Below are 16,219 nucleotides of genomic sequence, written 5' to 3' on the forward strand. Positions count from 1 at the left end.
TTTGGAAGGGAATGAAGGTAGAAAATGACGATCCAGCCCTCATAAGGCTCTTAATCCGGTGGCTAGTAGCGGCATTTTCAATTCCCTTGAAGGTTGAAAATGACTTCCATGACAGGCAAATGTGGGTAAGGAAAGCTATAGTCACACACGTTGCTTGTCCTTTCTCATGTGAAAATTGGTCGTGCAGGGCAAAGGGGACAAAAAAAAAGATGCATAGGGGGCAAATTACCATATAACCTTGTTATTATTATTTTTTTAATCTTTTTTTAGGGGAGAGGGTGGTGGGCAATTTCCTCCCGGCAATACTTGGTTCCTCCCTTGTGTACTATATATTAGTTACTAAAGATGCCTACAAATAACATCCTTTATGTGAGCCAACATATCACTTTTTAATTATACAATCAAATATTCCCTAAAAAGAATCATAATGCTATTGTAGCATCAATTTATGATCCCCTTAATAACTTTTGAAGCTCACATAAAACAATCACTAATGTTGGATTCATATATTATTATCAAATTTCATAATGCTTAAAATGCTAAGATTTATAATTAGGGTATCTTTTTTTGATGTTTTATGCTTTGTTTTAAGCAATTTCTTTATGTGAGGAACCTATATTCAAATCTAATCAAACAAACTTTATTTAATTACAGATAATTACTTTAAAGTTTCATTTGGGATAAATTTCTTAATGTTTTTAAAGCAGTATTTTAGTACATAAATTTTTTGAAGTAAAAAATTTTGTACTAAAAAATTGCTTCAGAAAATAGTAAGAGAGCCGCTCATAAGATGAAAAATGCAGAGACCATAAAATTTTTAATAGTTTATGTCGCAAAATAAAATTTAAAATCACACTTCACACATAAATCATCTTCAACCTTTGGAAATGCAAAGTGCATTGAACAATCAAGAGTTAAGAATTAAGAGTAGAGTGAGGACCGGCTCAAATTCAGACCGGGTCGGTCCGGCTCATTAAGTAGGTCTACCGAGGCCATCTCGCTGAGCTCCCCGGCATCTGTTTCGTCCCCCGACCGCGCTGCGAGAGACCAAAAAACAACATGGCCGGCGATCCATACTATCGATACGCTTCGCTGGAGAGAGGTATGCTTCGCGCAGCGTTATAGTCTTTCATCTCATTCTTTTCTTCTTTTTCTTTTTCGCCTCCTCAGTCTTCTTGCTGCCTTTTTTCGATTCCTTCAAATGCTACTGCGAACAGGAGCTCTCTCCTGCCTCCAACATCCGACCATCTTAGTGTTCCGGCTTGCGTTTTCTGTTGATGTTTCCTTTGAGAGACCTTATCTGCGAAGTGCCCATGACTTCAAATGGTTTTCCTTGATTCTCTCCGATTGCTCAATGATTCTTTCGTGCAAGGAATCCGAATTGATGGGAGATTTCGTGCCATTTGGCTGCTTTAACTTTGAAAACATTTCTGGAAAAAGAGCGAGTGTTCAAGATTCTGTTATTTGGTCGGTTGTCCTTAGAAGTCTACTAATTTTATACTCTGCGCAAACCTTCAAAATACATAAAAATTATGACTTTATTTTTGCACTCAATTTAGTCAAAATGAAAACATTATTTTTTAACATGTTCTCTACCTAGAAGCAACCAAATGAGGCATTAATTTAGAACGATGCGCAGGGATGAGAACCACTTTATACGAACTAACACTATATTACATGCTTCATGCAGCAGTTTTACAATATGCACTTAAATGCAGGACTGTCAATGTTCATTCATGTCAATGTTTGTTACTGCTATCATTTGTTTTTGTGTTTTTGAGTGGATTTAGAAGCCATCTTTATATGTTTACCCGAATTATTTTAGTTGTTCTTGTTTGATCTTGCAAGTCATATTTATAATATTGGAGGACAGCACCCGATCTATAAAATTATAAAGCTATATTGTTTATCTGAGTGATCCATGCATTTTGTAGGAATGGAAATGATTAGTATTCCTCCTTTTTGAATATTTCTTGGAAGCTTTGATGGTTATGAAATGCACTTTTAAAGATGGGAGAAGTGATCTAGCTGTATTTTATTTATATATGTGATAGAGCCTTCCATCACAGCTTTTATATGTATCGGGGTCTCCATTGGACTACATACCACTTTTGCTTTAGTGAGGTGTTAAATTCCCATAATAAGATCACATCAATAGACTTTAATTAATAATTACACTATGAAACCTTATTCTACTTATTGTTTTAAAGGATTGGAGAATTGTATGTGACAAAAAATATGGTATATTTATAGACAAATCACAAAATTGCTTCCATTTACAATAATATCAACCAAATCTTAAAGATCCTAAGAAAACTACCAACTTTCATTCACAATAAATTGTTAAATTCTTAATGATTTGTTTGTATTATTGGAACATACATAGGTTCAATAGTTCATTTTAAAAGCTTGGTTGTTAGTTTTGTAAATAAGGAAAAATTTAGTGGTATGCGTATAAACCTCCCTAAATTTAAAATAATATTTAATGACATCCTAGAAAATGAAAAATATTTAACACTGATTAGTAATTTAACTAATTAAAATACTTCTGGTTTTCATAATGTGGCAGCAATGTCAAATGAATTGGTCCATGTATATAACAGCTCTAAACATAATTTGGTTCTATAAAATTCCTTGAACATTGAATCATGGCAATCATTGTGCCCTTTGTTGACACTAGACTCATTGATGCCTACAAACGTGGTAAAACAAAGCTAATTAATATGAATAATAAGTGGTAGTGTATCAAAAAATTATAATGGAAATGTTATCAAACGTGCTCTTTTAATTATTGGTCCTATTCTCTCATACGCATCATGCCTTAACAACAAGGCTTTTATAAAATGTATATAACAATGTGCCGTGATGTTGCATTTCCAACAAGCAAATAAGACAAAAAATTCAATAATAAGCTGGTACATCTACAAAAAGTCCTCAATATGGTGTAAAGCATGAGACATACTGTTGCAAAACAAGGACCCAAGAGAATTAGCACTAGACTAAAGTCTAGATTGGACCGAATTAATTCATTAAATCAAACTATATTTCTTTTATTAGGTTGACGTTATCCATTTTGATAATCCTAGGTTTAATTTTGAAGTAATTTAGGATTATATTTAGTCTTGTATAGGATTATATTTGATTTGTACTATATTTCGAAGGCTATTAATTTGTCAAGCCATAGTTTTGACTTGTGACCAAATCCTACTTCATCCTCCTCCTCTTCCACTTTTTACAAAGATTCTCCTTATGACAATGTACAAAATAGCTGTTAATCCATTGGAAATCAATCTCGTTTGTTTTTACAATTTTCATCACACACTCATTTTAATATGTTATTGCTTATTAGGACACCATTAGCAAGTCTCAATAATATAAGTAAGAAATTTTATATACACAAGAAACATATGGTCAATTTGATATTTTTGACTAAAGGATATTTATTAAATACAAGTATGTAACATTCATAAAAGTGGCTTAATAAAATCATGGCGCAAAGCATGTCATACATAATTATTGAAACTCCCACTAATCAAGTAATTTAAATTTAAATAAACCCATGTGATCAACATGTCTCTGGATGAGAATGGATAGCAGATCATAATTTGCGGATCAACTAGCATGTGTCAGGATCAATATGATTTGGAACTATTGGGATGAAGAGAGATCTCATTTTTTATCATTTTTATTTTGGGCCCATTTGTTTCTTAATGTTAGAATATATGTTTTGAAAATTATGGATTTACAAGATTTTGTTATTTGTTTGCCCGGGGTATTGTCGTAGAAGTCACTATTTTTTTTCTCAACTATGCAAGTACCTTCAAAATCTCTAAAAATTGGTGATTTTATTTTTGCACTCAAAATGGATGATAACAAATAATTATTTCTTAATGTATGTTTTCTTTTTTCAAAAAATCAAATGAGCTATTAATGTAGAATGATGCGCAAGGTTGAGAACCAATTTATATGAACGGAACACCATTTTATGTTTTACTCTGTAGCTGTACAGTATGCATGTATATGTTGGACCTTGAATGTTCATCGAAGTCCATATTTGTTACTGTTATCATTTTGTTTTTTATTCTGAATGGATTTAGGAGCAACACTTTATTGCTTTATCCAAGTTTCAAAGTCCAACATATTTTTGGAAAGTTTGAGTGCAAAACCACAAATATAATACAGGTGGGATTCAATTCTCTGACCTTGGCAACAACTTTCAATATCTTTAACAACTAAGCTAGTTGACACACAAGATATATGAAGGTTTATTTGTTTGGTCCTGAAAGTTATATTTATAAATATGTAAGATTGAAAGATTCAGAGAAGTTCAACATACTTACTCATTATTTCTAGTGTGTATGTTTATGTTCGTAATCTTATTTGAAATATATGCAAAGATTGTTGGTGGTTTGATAATTTATTCTTATGTTACTCTTTCCGCCTTAATAAATTCTGCAACTTGTTGGGCATACTAGGCTACCCTAGGCAGGAAGATTATTGAGGTTCAGTTGATTTAATATCTTCTTTTGGTTCGTGGCATCACGAGCTCATTTGCTTGGGATTTGACCCTTGAATGCTGAATTGAGTCTAATATTAATCTTTATGCTTATGCATGCTTGAAGCTTAAAAAAAAGGAGGCTTTCATTGTTTGAAGACTTTGAGGTTAAGCTTATTTGGCTATGTATGTACTAATGATGGCAGGATTTTTTGCAAGAATCTTTATTTAGCAACCTTTTTCGATACTTTCACATATTAAGTGGAAAATATGAACATGGGAATTTCTTCCCTATTTTGTATTGAATAATGTGGATCTTTCTCATGTTTATTCTTCTTCTTCTTCTTTCTTTGTATGATTGTATTTTGTTTATGAATTTACTAAGTTTAGGCTTTCTTCTGTTCCTCTTTCATTGTATAAATTCTAAAGGGATTGAATGAATGAAATATTTTAGAGAAAATCATTACTTATTTATTGTTTTCAAGGTTTTAAAGCTAGCCTTTGATCTTGTCCTTTCTTCACGGACAAAACATCCTTGACCACTACAATAAGGATGTATTTTTCTAAAATTTCTTCTTATTTGTGCCAACCATCTACTCACTTGATGCTGCCAACTATAGGTGGTCATCATTTGCTTCAAATAATCCATCGTCACTCAGCGAAAACAACTTTAGAGAGTGGTTATAATCGATGTGCTGGTGATCTGAGGCAGTGGAAGAATCAACTATCTTACTAGGGAAACAAGATAACTAAAGGATGGGAGAGTTGGCTATACAACATGGAAGACTACAAATTCCGTGGTGAATGCATGATTTGTAAATTCAATGGAGCATAAAATCATTTAGGTGCGATTCACATACAAAGCTATAAATAAATGTGATTTTGGACATGGTAAGGAAATGTATTCCAATATCAAGAACTGGACTCAATGTTTTGATATTCAAATTGTCCTTAGGAATACATTCCAAGGTAATACGTTTTATGAAATCCATTTTGTAAGAGTATTGAAGTATTCATTTGAGATGAGTAAGAGGTTGTTTACTTAGAATGAATCCTTTTCTCAACCTATTCTAAATTTTCATTGAGATTCAATGGGAGGAATGATATGGCTGGGCTGGACAAGGAAATAAAGGAGGTTAAGGGGGTGGGGCCCAGCAGGGAATTAATACATTATATTAGGAGGAAATCAATCAGGAAAAACTTTCCTAATTGAATTATTTTCAAATTAAGGTGGAAGATATATTTGGAAGGGGGCTGAATTAGGAAATCCTTTCCTAATTGAATTATTTTCAAATTAATAAGGGAGATATATTAGGAAAGGGGTTGATTTAGGAGGGAGGTAGCAAGCCTATTTAAGTCCATAGTAGGGTTTATTTTATTCTTATGCAGAGTTTTGTCTTGAGTGCTTTAGTTTTCTTTTGTGAGGGATAGATGTGTCAATACTTGACTCGACCAAAAAATTTGGCCCGAACCCGACCCGAAAATTCTGGGCTAGGATCAACCCGTTTGAGAAACGGGTCAGGTTAGGATTTTCGGCCCGTTTGTAAAGCCGGGTCGGGTTTGGGTTGACCTGGAAACCCGAAACCGACCCGGGTTAACCCGAGAACATAGCACGGGACAGTTCTCATCGGCGTTTGTCGCATGAGTCAGTGACCCGCTAATTGTGTCAGACTGCAACTCCCACGACATTTATTTGACCTACAACCGTTGTTACACTGAAAATTTAATTCTTATGGTATGGAAAAACCTTCAACAACAATGCTTTCCAAGAAGAACTCTTTGTTATGTCTATTGAGAATAGTGATAGTCCTGGCATGCCTAAGCTGGAGTCAACCATGAATTCTGCATTTTATACTACTTTCGTTGCTTTCAAATTCGTTTTCTTAAACCAATCCGTTAAAATAGCTTCCTTGCTCGTTTTCGCCATGTTTTTTCCTTCAAAATTGGAACAAACATCCCAAGATTGATTTCATCATAACGATTTCAAGTTTGGACTCATGGATTGAACATGGGAAGATGAAAGTGGAACAAGAGCAGAAAAAGGTCTTACTTGGATTATCTCGGTGCCGAAGAGTTGAAGCACGGTGCTCTGGCTGATTCTATCACCGAAAGAGGTCTTCGTCTTCTCCTTCATGCTTATTTGAAAACCGTTGGGTTGAACCGACAATAACTTGAGCTGCGTCTCCCACGATGTCTAGTTCCGTCATCGACAGCTGTCGACCATCTATTTGTCCCCAAATTTGATTTAGCGAGTCGGGTCGGGTCAACCCATCAACCCGAAGGGTCGGGTTCGGGTTGACCCATTTGGACCCGGGTCAATTCCGGGTTCTACCCGAAACAGACCGAACCCGACCCATGACCAAATTTTGACACCCCTAGTGAGGGTTCCTAGCAGCGTCTAGGGTTTGGGAGAGAATATCCTCCTCTCGAAAGAGGATCAATTGTATCTTGCTTCTTGTTATTTGATTTCCTAGCAATAAATTATGTTATTTTTGCTGAAATTTACTGTTGTTCGCTGATTTTTGTGGTTCAAGACGTATCAAGGAAGTTTGGAAACGGGGTGATGCTCAGAAATCCAAAAGAGAACCTTGAATGTCCAAACCCAAAATTCTACCACTTTGTTTAAGAAACCAAACTCTAGATTAGTTTATTCAAGCAACAATCAGGAATTGATTGAGCTTGGTATAATCACTATAAAAAATGTTATCAAATTGAAGAAACATGTTGGAAAATAATGTAAAACTAGCAAATTGGATGCCAAAGAAACAAGGGATAGCTTGCGTTGGATTTTAGGCTTTTGCCTAGGAAGACAAGTTGAGTGTTCCCCCCTTCACTAAGGAACAACTTAAACATTTAGAAGCCTTCCTGAACCACGCTAAGATGTTAATTGTTGCATCAGTTAATTTGTATCCTGTTTTAATTGTTTTGTAGCTCAAAAAACAATTACTTCTCTGCTTTAAGTGCTAAATTTAAGAAAGTGGCTTATGAATTCAGGGATCTCTGACCATATTTTTTGGGAAATATATGAGATTTATCCCTTTTACATCTTGCCCTAATAATACAAAGATCTTTGTAATTAATAAGTGATGACCTTACTAGACATTTGCTTTAAGCCCATATCTTTTTGCTTTAGTCATGGATGTTCTTACTAGACATTTGAAGGAGGATTTGCCATGCTGTATGATTTTTGCTGATGATATTCTTCTTGTTGGTAAGATTGGAGAGGGAGTTGAAGATAAACTTGAATTATGGAGGTCAACCTTAGACTCTAAAGGTTTTCGTTTGAGTAGATCTAAACTAAATACATGGAGTGTAATTTTAGCAGTAATAAATCTAATGGGGGAATTCTGACTTTGGACGATCAGGTCATTAATAAGTGTACATGTTTTAGATGTCTCTTGTTTATTGTCCAGAGTGATGGTGAAATAGATGAGTATCTTATTAGTAGAATTTAAGTTGGATGGTTGAAGTGGAGGAATGCATCAGTCCTTTTGTATGATAGAAAAGTATCCCTCAAACTTAAGGGAAAATTCTATAAGATGGTGGTGAGACCTGCAATGCTTTATATGCATAGAATGTTGGCCATTAAGAGAGAAGCATGCAATTAAGAGTTGCAGAGATGAGGATGCTCAGGTGGATGAGTGACTTTACTCTTAGAGATAGAATGGAAAAAAGCTTATATGTTAAAAGATTGGAGTAGCTCCAGTGGCATATAAGATTAGAGAGTCGCCTTAGATGGTTTGGTCAAATAAAACATTGACCTTCTAATGACCCAATTAGGAGAGTAAATGTATTATATTTGACCTATGTTAAGAGAGGTAGAGGTAGACATAAAAAGACATGGTTAGAAAATATAAAAATGACATTTTTTATTAGATTTAAATGAGAATTTGACTCTTAATAAGACACAATGGAGAAAAAAGATTTATGTAGCCGACCTCACGTAGTAGGATAAAGGCTTGATGTTGTTGTTGTTGGTACATTTGGATGGCCAATTTGATTCTCTCTATCATCTTGCTGTCGCAAATTTCAGTCCAATCTTATTTCTATTAGTCAATTTACCAAATATATGATTTATATTGAATTATCTTCTTCTTCTCATGAATTTTATGATTCATCATCAAGGATGATGATTGGTAGTGATATAATGTGTAATACCATATACTATTTTAATGATATTAAACGATCTCAAGCTTTGGATGACAACGCTGTGACTATTCCCAGGATATCTTATTATGGCATGAATGACAATGAAATCTTATTTTTTATTATATCAGAAGTTTGCTTATGATCTTATGATTAAAGGTGTCAATTCTTTTTCTTGTGAAAATTATATTTTTGTCAAATATACTTGTGCTTCATTTCCATGTGTTCTATATAATCTTTCTCACCCATTTTCTTTTATTTATAGTGATGCCTAGGCCTCTCAAATGTACCAAACATTCTTGGAACTCATTGGTTTATAAGATTTATTGATGATTATATAAGAACTTACATATTTTATTTTTTAAATAAAATTTTGATATTATATTGATATTCTAATATTTTCACAAACTTATCCAAATCCTAATTTAAAGCCCCTATAAAAATCATTTGTAGTGATAATGGTTAAGAATAGTCGAAGACAATTCCTGGAATTGTTCTTTAAAATGATGATAGAGTTCATTAAAATTTGTGTGCAGGTGCTCTTGCAAATTAAGGTCCTTGAACGAAAAAAATCACCACTCTTAGAGTACATATGCTTGTTACATTTATTTCACAACTCTTTTAGGGGGAGACAATTTTAATTGATTTTTGTCTGATCGGGAGGCTTCTTATATACTCAAAATTAAAACTCTTTAATTTTGTTACTCTAGATCTATACACAAACATGCTTGTTCTCTTATCTATCATTACAAGTCTTTCGTTGCTTATATTGGCTACATAATATTAATCTAGATAAGGGAAAATTGAATCTCAAAGCAAGAAAATACATCTTTTTTGGCTACTCTCTTTGATGTCATATTCTTAGAACATTGACCATTATAGATCCCCGAATCCTTCATGGGAGACTCCATGTAAAGGGAGACATTATAGTTCTTCTATCTCTTATATGTTTCTCTCTTTTTGCCTCATCCTAAATCCTCCATCTTTGGACCACTCCCCCTAGATCCTTGTCTAGACACGCTCCATGAACTAAAAAAAAGATACGAACTGAGGTTAGGATTACACAAATAAAGAAAATAGTTGCAAGTTTATTCTAAAGAAAGAAAGGAAAAAAAAAAAAAAAAAAACTCTACAAGTACAGGCGGTTATGCATAATAAGCATAACTAAGAGTTGAATTCGATGGTAATCCCACAAGAAAATGGCAATAAATTTGAAGGAGATGAATCTAATTATTACATTACCAATCTAATTATGACATATAATAGATAGATTAAAAAATATTTATATGTGAATTTGAAATCAAGGATATGGGATAATTTAAGTTTTCCCTTGTGATTGAAATAGCTAGAAGTAAGAAGGGTATGCTTGTCTCGTAAGTCATAATAGAAATACACATTGGATCTATTGATAGAGACAAGCTTGCTTGTTAAAACACCTATTGAGTAAGCATTAAGGGGTTGTTTTGTAGCAAGTTTTATGCAGGATTTAAGCAAGATTTATGCAAATCTTACCATACATTGAAAATGAAGGACCTAAATCTACAGAATATTAAATCTCATTTCCTCCTGATTTATTGTAAATCACTGATTAACTAAATGCAGGATATTTTCATATTTAACTTAAATCTGCAGCGTATTTTTCTAAGATTACAGTCCTTCACACGTCATTGATTTCGTTGATGCCTTCCCTTAGCCAACTCCCATTGTGATTTCCTTATTTGTTGTGGAGGGTTTCAAGAATTTGGGTAGGAGTGAAAGGGGTATGATTTTTAAGATTTACAACAATCGGATTTACAGGATTTACCAAATCTTACTTGAGTTAAATCTTGTTTGTACCCAAACAACTCTCAACTTTAGGAGAATGGAAGAAGTTACTTCAGTAGAAATGTGGAGATACCAGAGGTTGGTTGATAAATTGGTATAATTATCTCAAAAAAAATTTTGTATTGCTTTTGTTGTCAGTGTAGTATGCTAATACATGCATCATCCATCTAAAGAGCATTTGAAAGCTGTTTATAGGATATCGAGATATATAAAATCTACTATTTTCAAAAGTTTTTGCTTGAGGAAGAATGAACAAAGAGTATTGAGGCATTCATTTATGTTGATTAGGTAGTACTTAATGATGATAGGATAGTCACATTGGGTTACTATACTATATAGGATTTGTAATTCTTGTCACTCAGGGAAGCAAGAAGCAATTTGTTGTCTGTAGTTTTATAGGAGTTTAGAGCACTTGGTCAAGGAACTTGTGAGTTAATTTGATAGAAAAGGATACTGGAATAACTAAAAGCTCAAAATATGTATCCAATGAAGTTACGTGGCATCGAAGTAGCAATTAAATTTGCATACAATTTTATCTGTCGTGATCAAGCAAAACATGCTGAAGAGAATGTGGTCTTTATCAAGAGATTGAGGAAGGGGGCATCTATATGACTTCTGTTGTTACAACACAACAAGGGACAAACATTCTGACGAAAGGGCTTTTTGGATCATGCTTTGAACCGCTTGTTGATATGTTGGGAGTGATAAATACCTATTCTCTACCAGGAGGTGAAGTGTAGAAAACATGTTTGGTTGTATTTTATTTATGACTTTCCTAGTTTTACACGACCTTCTTTACCTCTACTTTCTTTACCTCTACTGCTAGAAAAATCACATTGGCTTGGATGAATGAAATAACTCAGAGAAAATCATTACTTCTCTTATCAGTATTCATGTACAATATAGGCTCTGATCATTATGTTTTCCTTATAAATTTTGCTTGGCTAAAGAAGTTTGGATTCTTGATTGCTTTTCTTAAATCCATCAAAAGAGAATAAGCTATTAATGTTTGTTATAACTTTTCCATGTGAATGACTACAAGACATATTATGTTTTTGAATAAATTATTGGATTGCCTGTGCTGCTTGTTGACACTAAACCCATTTTATTTTTAAATCTGTTAAATGAGAATTATATATATACACGCACATTCTCGTTTTTAGTTTTCATTAAATGTTGCTTGCATTTACTGTCATAAGATTTGAGACTGATTAACTTTTCTTTGCTGTTCATGCACTGACATTTGTCTAACCCGTTTGGAATTTGATAGGAAGTGTATGTAAGGACAAATGAACCCTTGGCTGAATTTTAATTTCAACAATCCCAAAAAAGCAAACAACAAGAAGAACTATGAGGAATAATGAAAGTGAACTTTTTAAATTGATGATATATGGAAGGAAACAAACAAGATACAATAGATCTTCAATTGGAGAGGAAGATCCAGGTCTCTCAAATCCTTAGCCGCCAGCTAGAACCCTTTCAACCTAAGAACTTCTAATTTCAGCAAATTCAACACATAAAAACTGGACCCTAGCACAAAAAACATAATTAAAACATACAAAATATAGTTAATGCCAAAACAACCCTCCCCCTTTTCCTTTTCCCTCCTAACTGCCCCCTCCTCATTCGAAAATCCTCCCGGGCTCCACCCCAAGAGGCAGGATTTCTTTTAAGTGGCTGCCTGTTCTGGCTCACTTCCACTTTACTTGTTGTTCCACTTTACCTGTAACATTTGGTCGGTCCAAGAGGGACTGACCCAACATTGACTGTTCTATCAGAATTTTCCTCATTTCTACTATTCTACGTATATGAAAATTCATCCTATTTACCTAGACTAAGGGTTTATTTGAGTCAGCCTTTTTATTTCTTTTCTTTTTATATCGTTGTTGCATAGCCATTTAGATACAGATTTCTTACCTCTTTTCAGATATTTTTGTGGTGGGAAGTTATTTTTTCTCAAAATTAATTCTGTTAGAGTCTAATAGCTGGAAGAAAGTTGTTGTCTAATTTTACAAAATAAAATATTTATAATTCAAACAACAACTTTTAAAAAAGTTTCTTTGCCCATAGCAGATGTTTACAATCCATTTTGGGTGACTATAATTTTTTGTAAAGATAATTGTAGAGATGTTGTGGATAAAATAATTTTTTTGAAAGTTGTTGTGCATATTATAAATATTTGTTCTTAAAAATTTTGGATAATAACTCTCATAAAACTACCTCGCTAGTAATTTTGATTATAAAAACCATCTGCACATCATAAAATTTTTTTATAAGCAGTAAGAAAACAGTAGCCTAATAGTAGTGTGAAAGTTATTTGAAAAGCAAAGCAGTGAAAAAAATTTCCCAAAAATATCCTAAAAGTCAAATTGTGATGTGCCAGGGTTTGGTTTCTTCGCTTGACTGACTGATGATTTACTTTCTTCTTAAAAGACCCTGGATCTTCTGTTCCTGGTTATTTACCTCGCGAGGGTTCTGCATTAGCATCTCGCAGCTTATGGGGTGCTGAAAATTCTCGAACAACTTCTTCCGAATTTCTTCGAAATGATGTATGAGTTTACTCAGCCACAGCTAAAACCTATTTATTCAATAAAACTACAGATACTAACGCTTGTACTGGCCATGCCCAGCTACTGCAACCAAGACTTGCAGGTTACACTTTAGATGGTCATGCAGGAGTTGTCAGTAAAGGTGTGCCCGGGTACGTTGGATTGCCTGCTGGGGCTATTGCAAGAGGATATGATCCATTAGATGATCCAGCTTTACTTAGAAGGGATGCTGCGTTAGGAATCAAGCCTGGTCTCACAGATATTGAGCGGTCTGAACCATTTAGAAAATCTGATGGCCTCTTGGTGGATGAATCTAATGTCCTATTTATTGATGGTTTGCCCAGAGACTGCACGAGAAGAGAAGTAGCTCGTATCCTTGCTTGTCATCTTTTTTTTTTTTCTTCCTTTGACACTGTTAAATCTACGTCACTTCAATGTTACTGGGAATTATGTATTAGTTAATTCCTTATCTTTTTCAAAGATTTGTTCCGACCTTTTATTGGCTTCAAGGAAATTAGAGTTATTCACAAGGAGCCTAGACATGTAAGTACAAGATAAATCATGTTGCTCTACGACCGTCAAGTAATATTTGATCATCAGTATACAATGCTTTAGTACAGATGTGGTACTTCGACTACTTCCTGCTTTGTCATTACCATCTGAAAAATGATATGTTTGAGTTTTTTTTTTCTCTACTCTCATAAGTTGTACTTACTTGTCTATTCAACTTATATCTGCATAAGTCTATGCTTAGTTTGCTTAGAAAAACTCAAATAAAATGTTATGCTTGAACCGGCCTAGGAGGGGCCGGTTGGACCCGGTCCAACCCGGGTCTATACCAGGCGGAGGCGGAAACAGGAAGAGGAGGGGGGCGGATAAGGTGGGCCCCACTTGGGGATGATTTGATTATGTGGGAGGGAAATTTTTGATTGCAAAGGGCTGTTTAGGTATTTTGTAGGAATCCTTTATTGTTAATTAGGAGGATTAGGAGGGAGAGGGGCTCATCTTGAATTTGAATTCTATTTGAGATCTAGGGTTTGTGTGCTTGGACTCTTGGCTTCGCCGGAGATCGTTGGAGAGTTGTTCTTCCTCTCGGATTGAAGAACAAATTGTATCTTTGTTGTTTTCTTGGTTTTCTAGTGAAATACAAGCAAGATCTTGTGTTTTTCTGCTTTTTTCCCTATTTCCTGCTGCGCTTTCACTGAATTCCTGCTGTTTTGCTGCTGTGGACAGCAGTTGGCTGCTGTATTTTTACTGGTTTGGCGACAGAAAATCCTCCTCACCTGTATTCTGAATGCGTCAGGCACCACTCCTCTTACAAACTCCTCCTCCCCCATTTCCACCTTCCCTGTGCCCAATCATACCCCAATAGCCTCACCGGTATCCACTAAGCCATACCAAGCAAACTAACAAGCCGAGTGGGAAATGAAGATTGCTGGGTTGCCCACTATCTATCAGAAACCCCACCTGTGGTCAGCTAATCACCCCTTTTACTTTCTATAGTGGACTCGAAGTGAATCCCACTACAAAGTTCAGAGAGACTTCTTCCAACATCCACGGTTGGCAAAGCTTCTCCTCCTCCTCCCACTTCTGACCTGCGTCCCACCTTCCTCTTCGTCTTCCTCATCATTCGCAATAAAGAGAACCTGAAGAGTCCGGTTCCTCTGCACCTATGTCCGGCATGATACTTCTCATCACATCTAAAGCACAATCTGCTTAAGCCCTCTTCCTCTCTGCATTCCTTTGATCAGTAAGCTTTTTAAATTTCCCCCAGGCTCCCTGATCCTTACTCCTGAGGGACCTCCTCCTTTGGTACTTCTCGTGTACCCCGCCGGTGCAGCTCCCTCCTTGGAGCTTAATGAAGTGGTCCGTATTCTGTAGGATCCCCACGAGGGCTGCTTCCACGAGCCCCCCTCATCCAGATGCTCTTGGTCCTCGATCGACAACTTTGCCAACTCCATGGCTCCCCCAGTCGTGTGGGTCTCATCACTCTAACAGGCTGCCTGATTTCTGAATTTGAGCCCCTTCATAGAAGTCCCCATCAAGCACGGTCTCAGAAAGAGACGATCCAACCTGCAGCTAGGTACTAAACCGATCCCGCGAACTCTGCTACCTTGTCCCTTTCTGTTGTCATGCGCCAAAGAACTGTTCGTAAAAGTCTTCCTTCCCCTCTTGGTTCGGAAAACGCTCTAGCAGACAATCTTTGAACTCCCATCCAGCTTCGAATGAGGTTGCTTCATGTCCCGCCACTGGTACCTATGCCATGCCTTCCCTTCCAAACCCATTAGTCTGTCGCTGTCAGTTTCTCCTCCTCCGTCAACCACAGCTCGTTGACCTGCAAAATACCGTTCCACTCCTGTAGAATCCAGCCCATGACCATTCCTCGCCCTCTAAAGATGGCAATCTTCAGTTTCCTCACCTTGGGATCTCCTCCGTAACCATCGGTATCCTCCAAGATCTTCCCATTCCTAGGGCGGAAGTGCTCCCCAAGTGTCCCGATGACGATTACCCAACCCTTCCCATTATTCCCCTCCCCTTTCAAAATCAGCACCTTGACGCTGAAAATTCAGCACCTCGATGCTGAAATTCTTTCTTACTTCTGCAACAAATTTGCCAGCTTTCGTCGTATTCCCTCTCCTTCCTTCAAATTCCGCACCTCGACACTGAAATTCAGCACCTCGACGCTGGAATGTCCTCCTTCTAACCCCAAAATCAGCACCTCTTCAGATCGTACCCCAGATTCATTCTCTCTCTAGAAAGCCGTCTAGAGGAGGCATATCGTCTTCCCCCTAAAGGATCTCCACCTCCGGATTCCTCCTCCCGCGACCGGGTTTGGATTTCCTCCTACGTTCATGGCCCGTCGGTGGTCTCTTTTATTCCGATGCCGCCGGATGAGTCTTCAATTTCTTAAGTAGTTCTTCATCATTTCTTCCATCACCGTGAACCAATACCCTCCAACATGTCATTGTTGGTGGAGAATTTCAAGAACTTTCCCATCCAGATCTATCTTTAGTTGTCCGAACTCGCCTTCCAAGACTTCCACTTCTTCCAGCCATCTTTCTTCCCACAGATCTCACACAATTTCCAACTTCTGGAGCCCCGAAAGCTCGCTAAAAATCAGCAATTTTCAGCCGCCTAAGGTCCCAAGAAACGATGCTCTGGATCCAATTTGATAGGAAATACTTGAGTTCTCAAGTATTCCAAC

The 16,219-nt window shown here is 36.1% G+C and overlaps 1 protein-coding gene across 1 annotated transcript in view; it reads left to right on the forward strand.

Annotated features, from left to right (window-relative positions):
- Positions 1-941: 941 nt before the first annotated feature.
- LOC110116762 (RNA-binding protein 1-like) overlaps positions 942-16,219 on the forward strand; it is a 20,784-nt gene continuing 5,506 nt past the window's right edge. Inside the window, exons 1-4 of the mRNA XM_028693154.1 lie at positions 942-1,102; positions 12,899-13,014; positions 13,096-13,384; positions 13,496-13,557. Of these exons, the coding sequence (XP_028548987.1) occupies positions 1,060-1,102; positions 12,899-13,014; positions 13,096-13,384; positions 13,496-13,557 (510 nt within the window). The 5' untranslated portion in view covers positions 942-1,059. The remainder of the gene's footprint in view (positions 1,103-12,898; positions 13,015-13,095; positions 13,385-13,495; positions 13,558-16,219) is intronic.

Source organism: Dendrobium catenatum, unplaced genomic scaffold (genome assembly GCF_001605985.2).
Source record: "Dendrobium catenatum unplaced genomic scaffold, ASM160598v2 fragScaff_scaffold_231, whole genome shotgun sequence".
Taxonomy (NCBI): Eukaryota; Viridiplantae; Streptophyta; class Magnoliopsida; order Asparagales; family Orchidaceae; genus Dendrobium; species Dendrobium catenatum.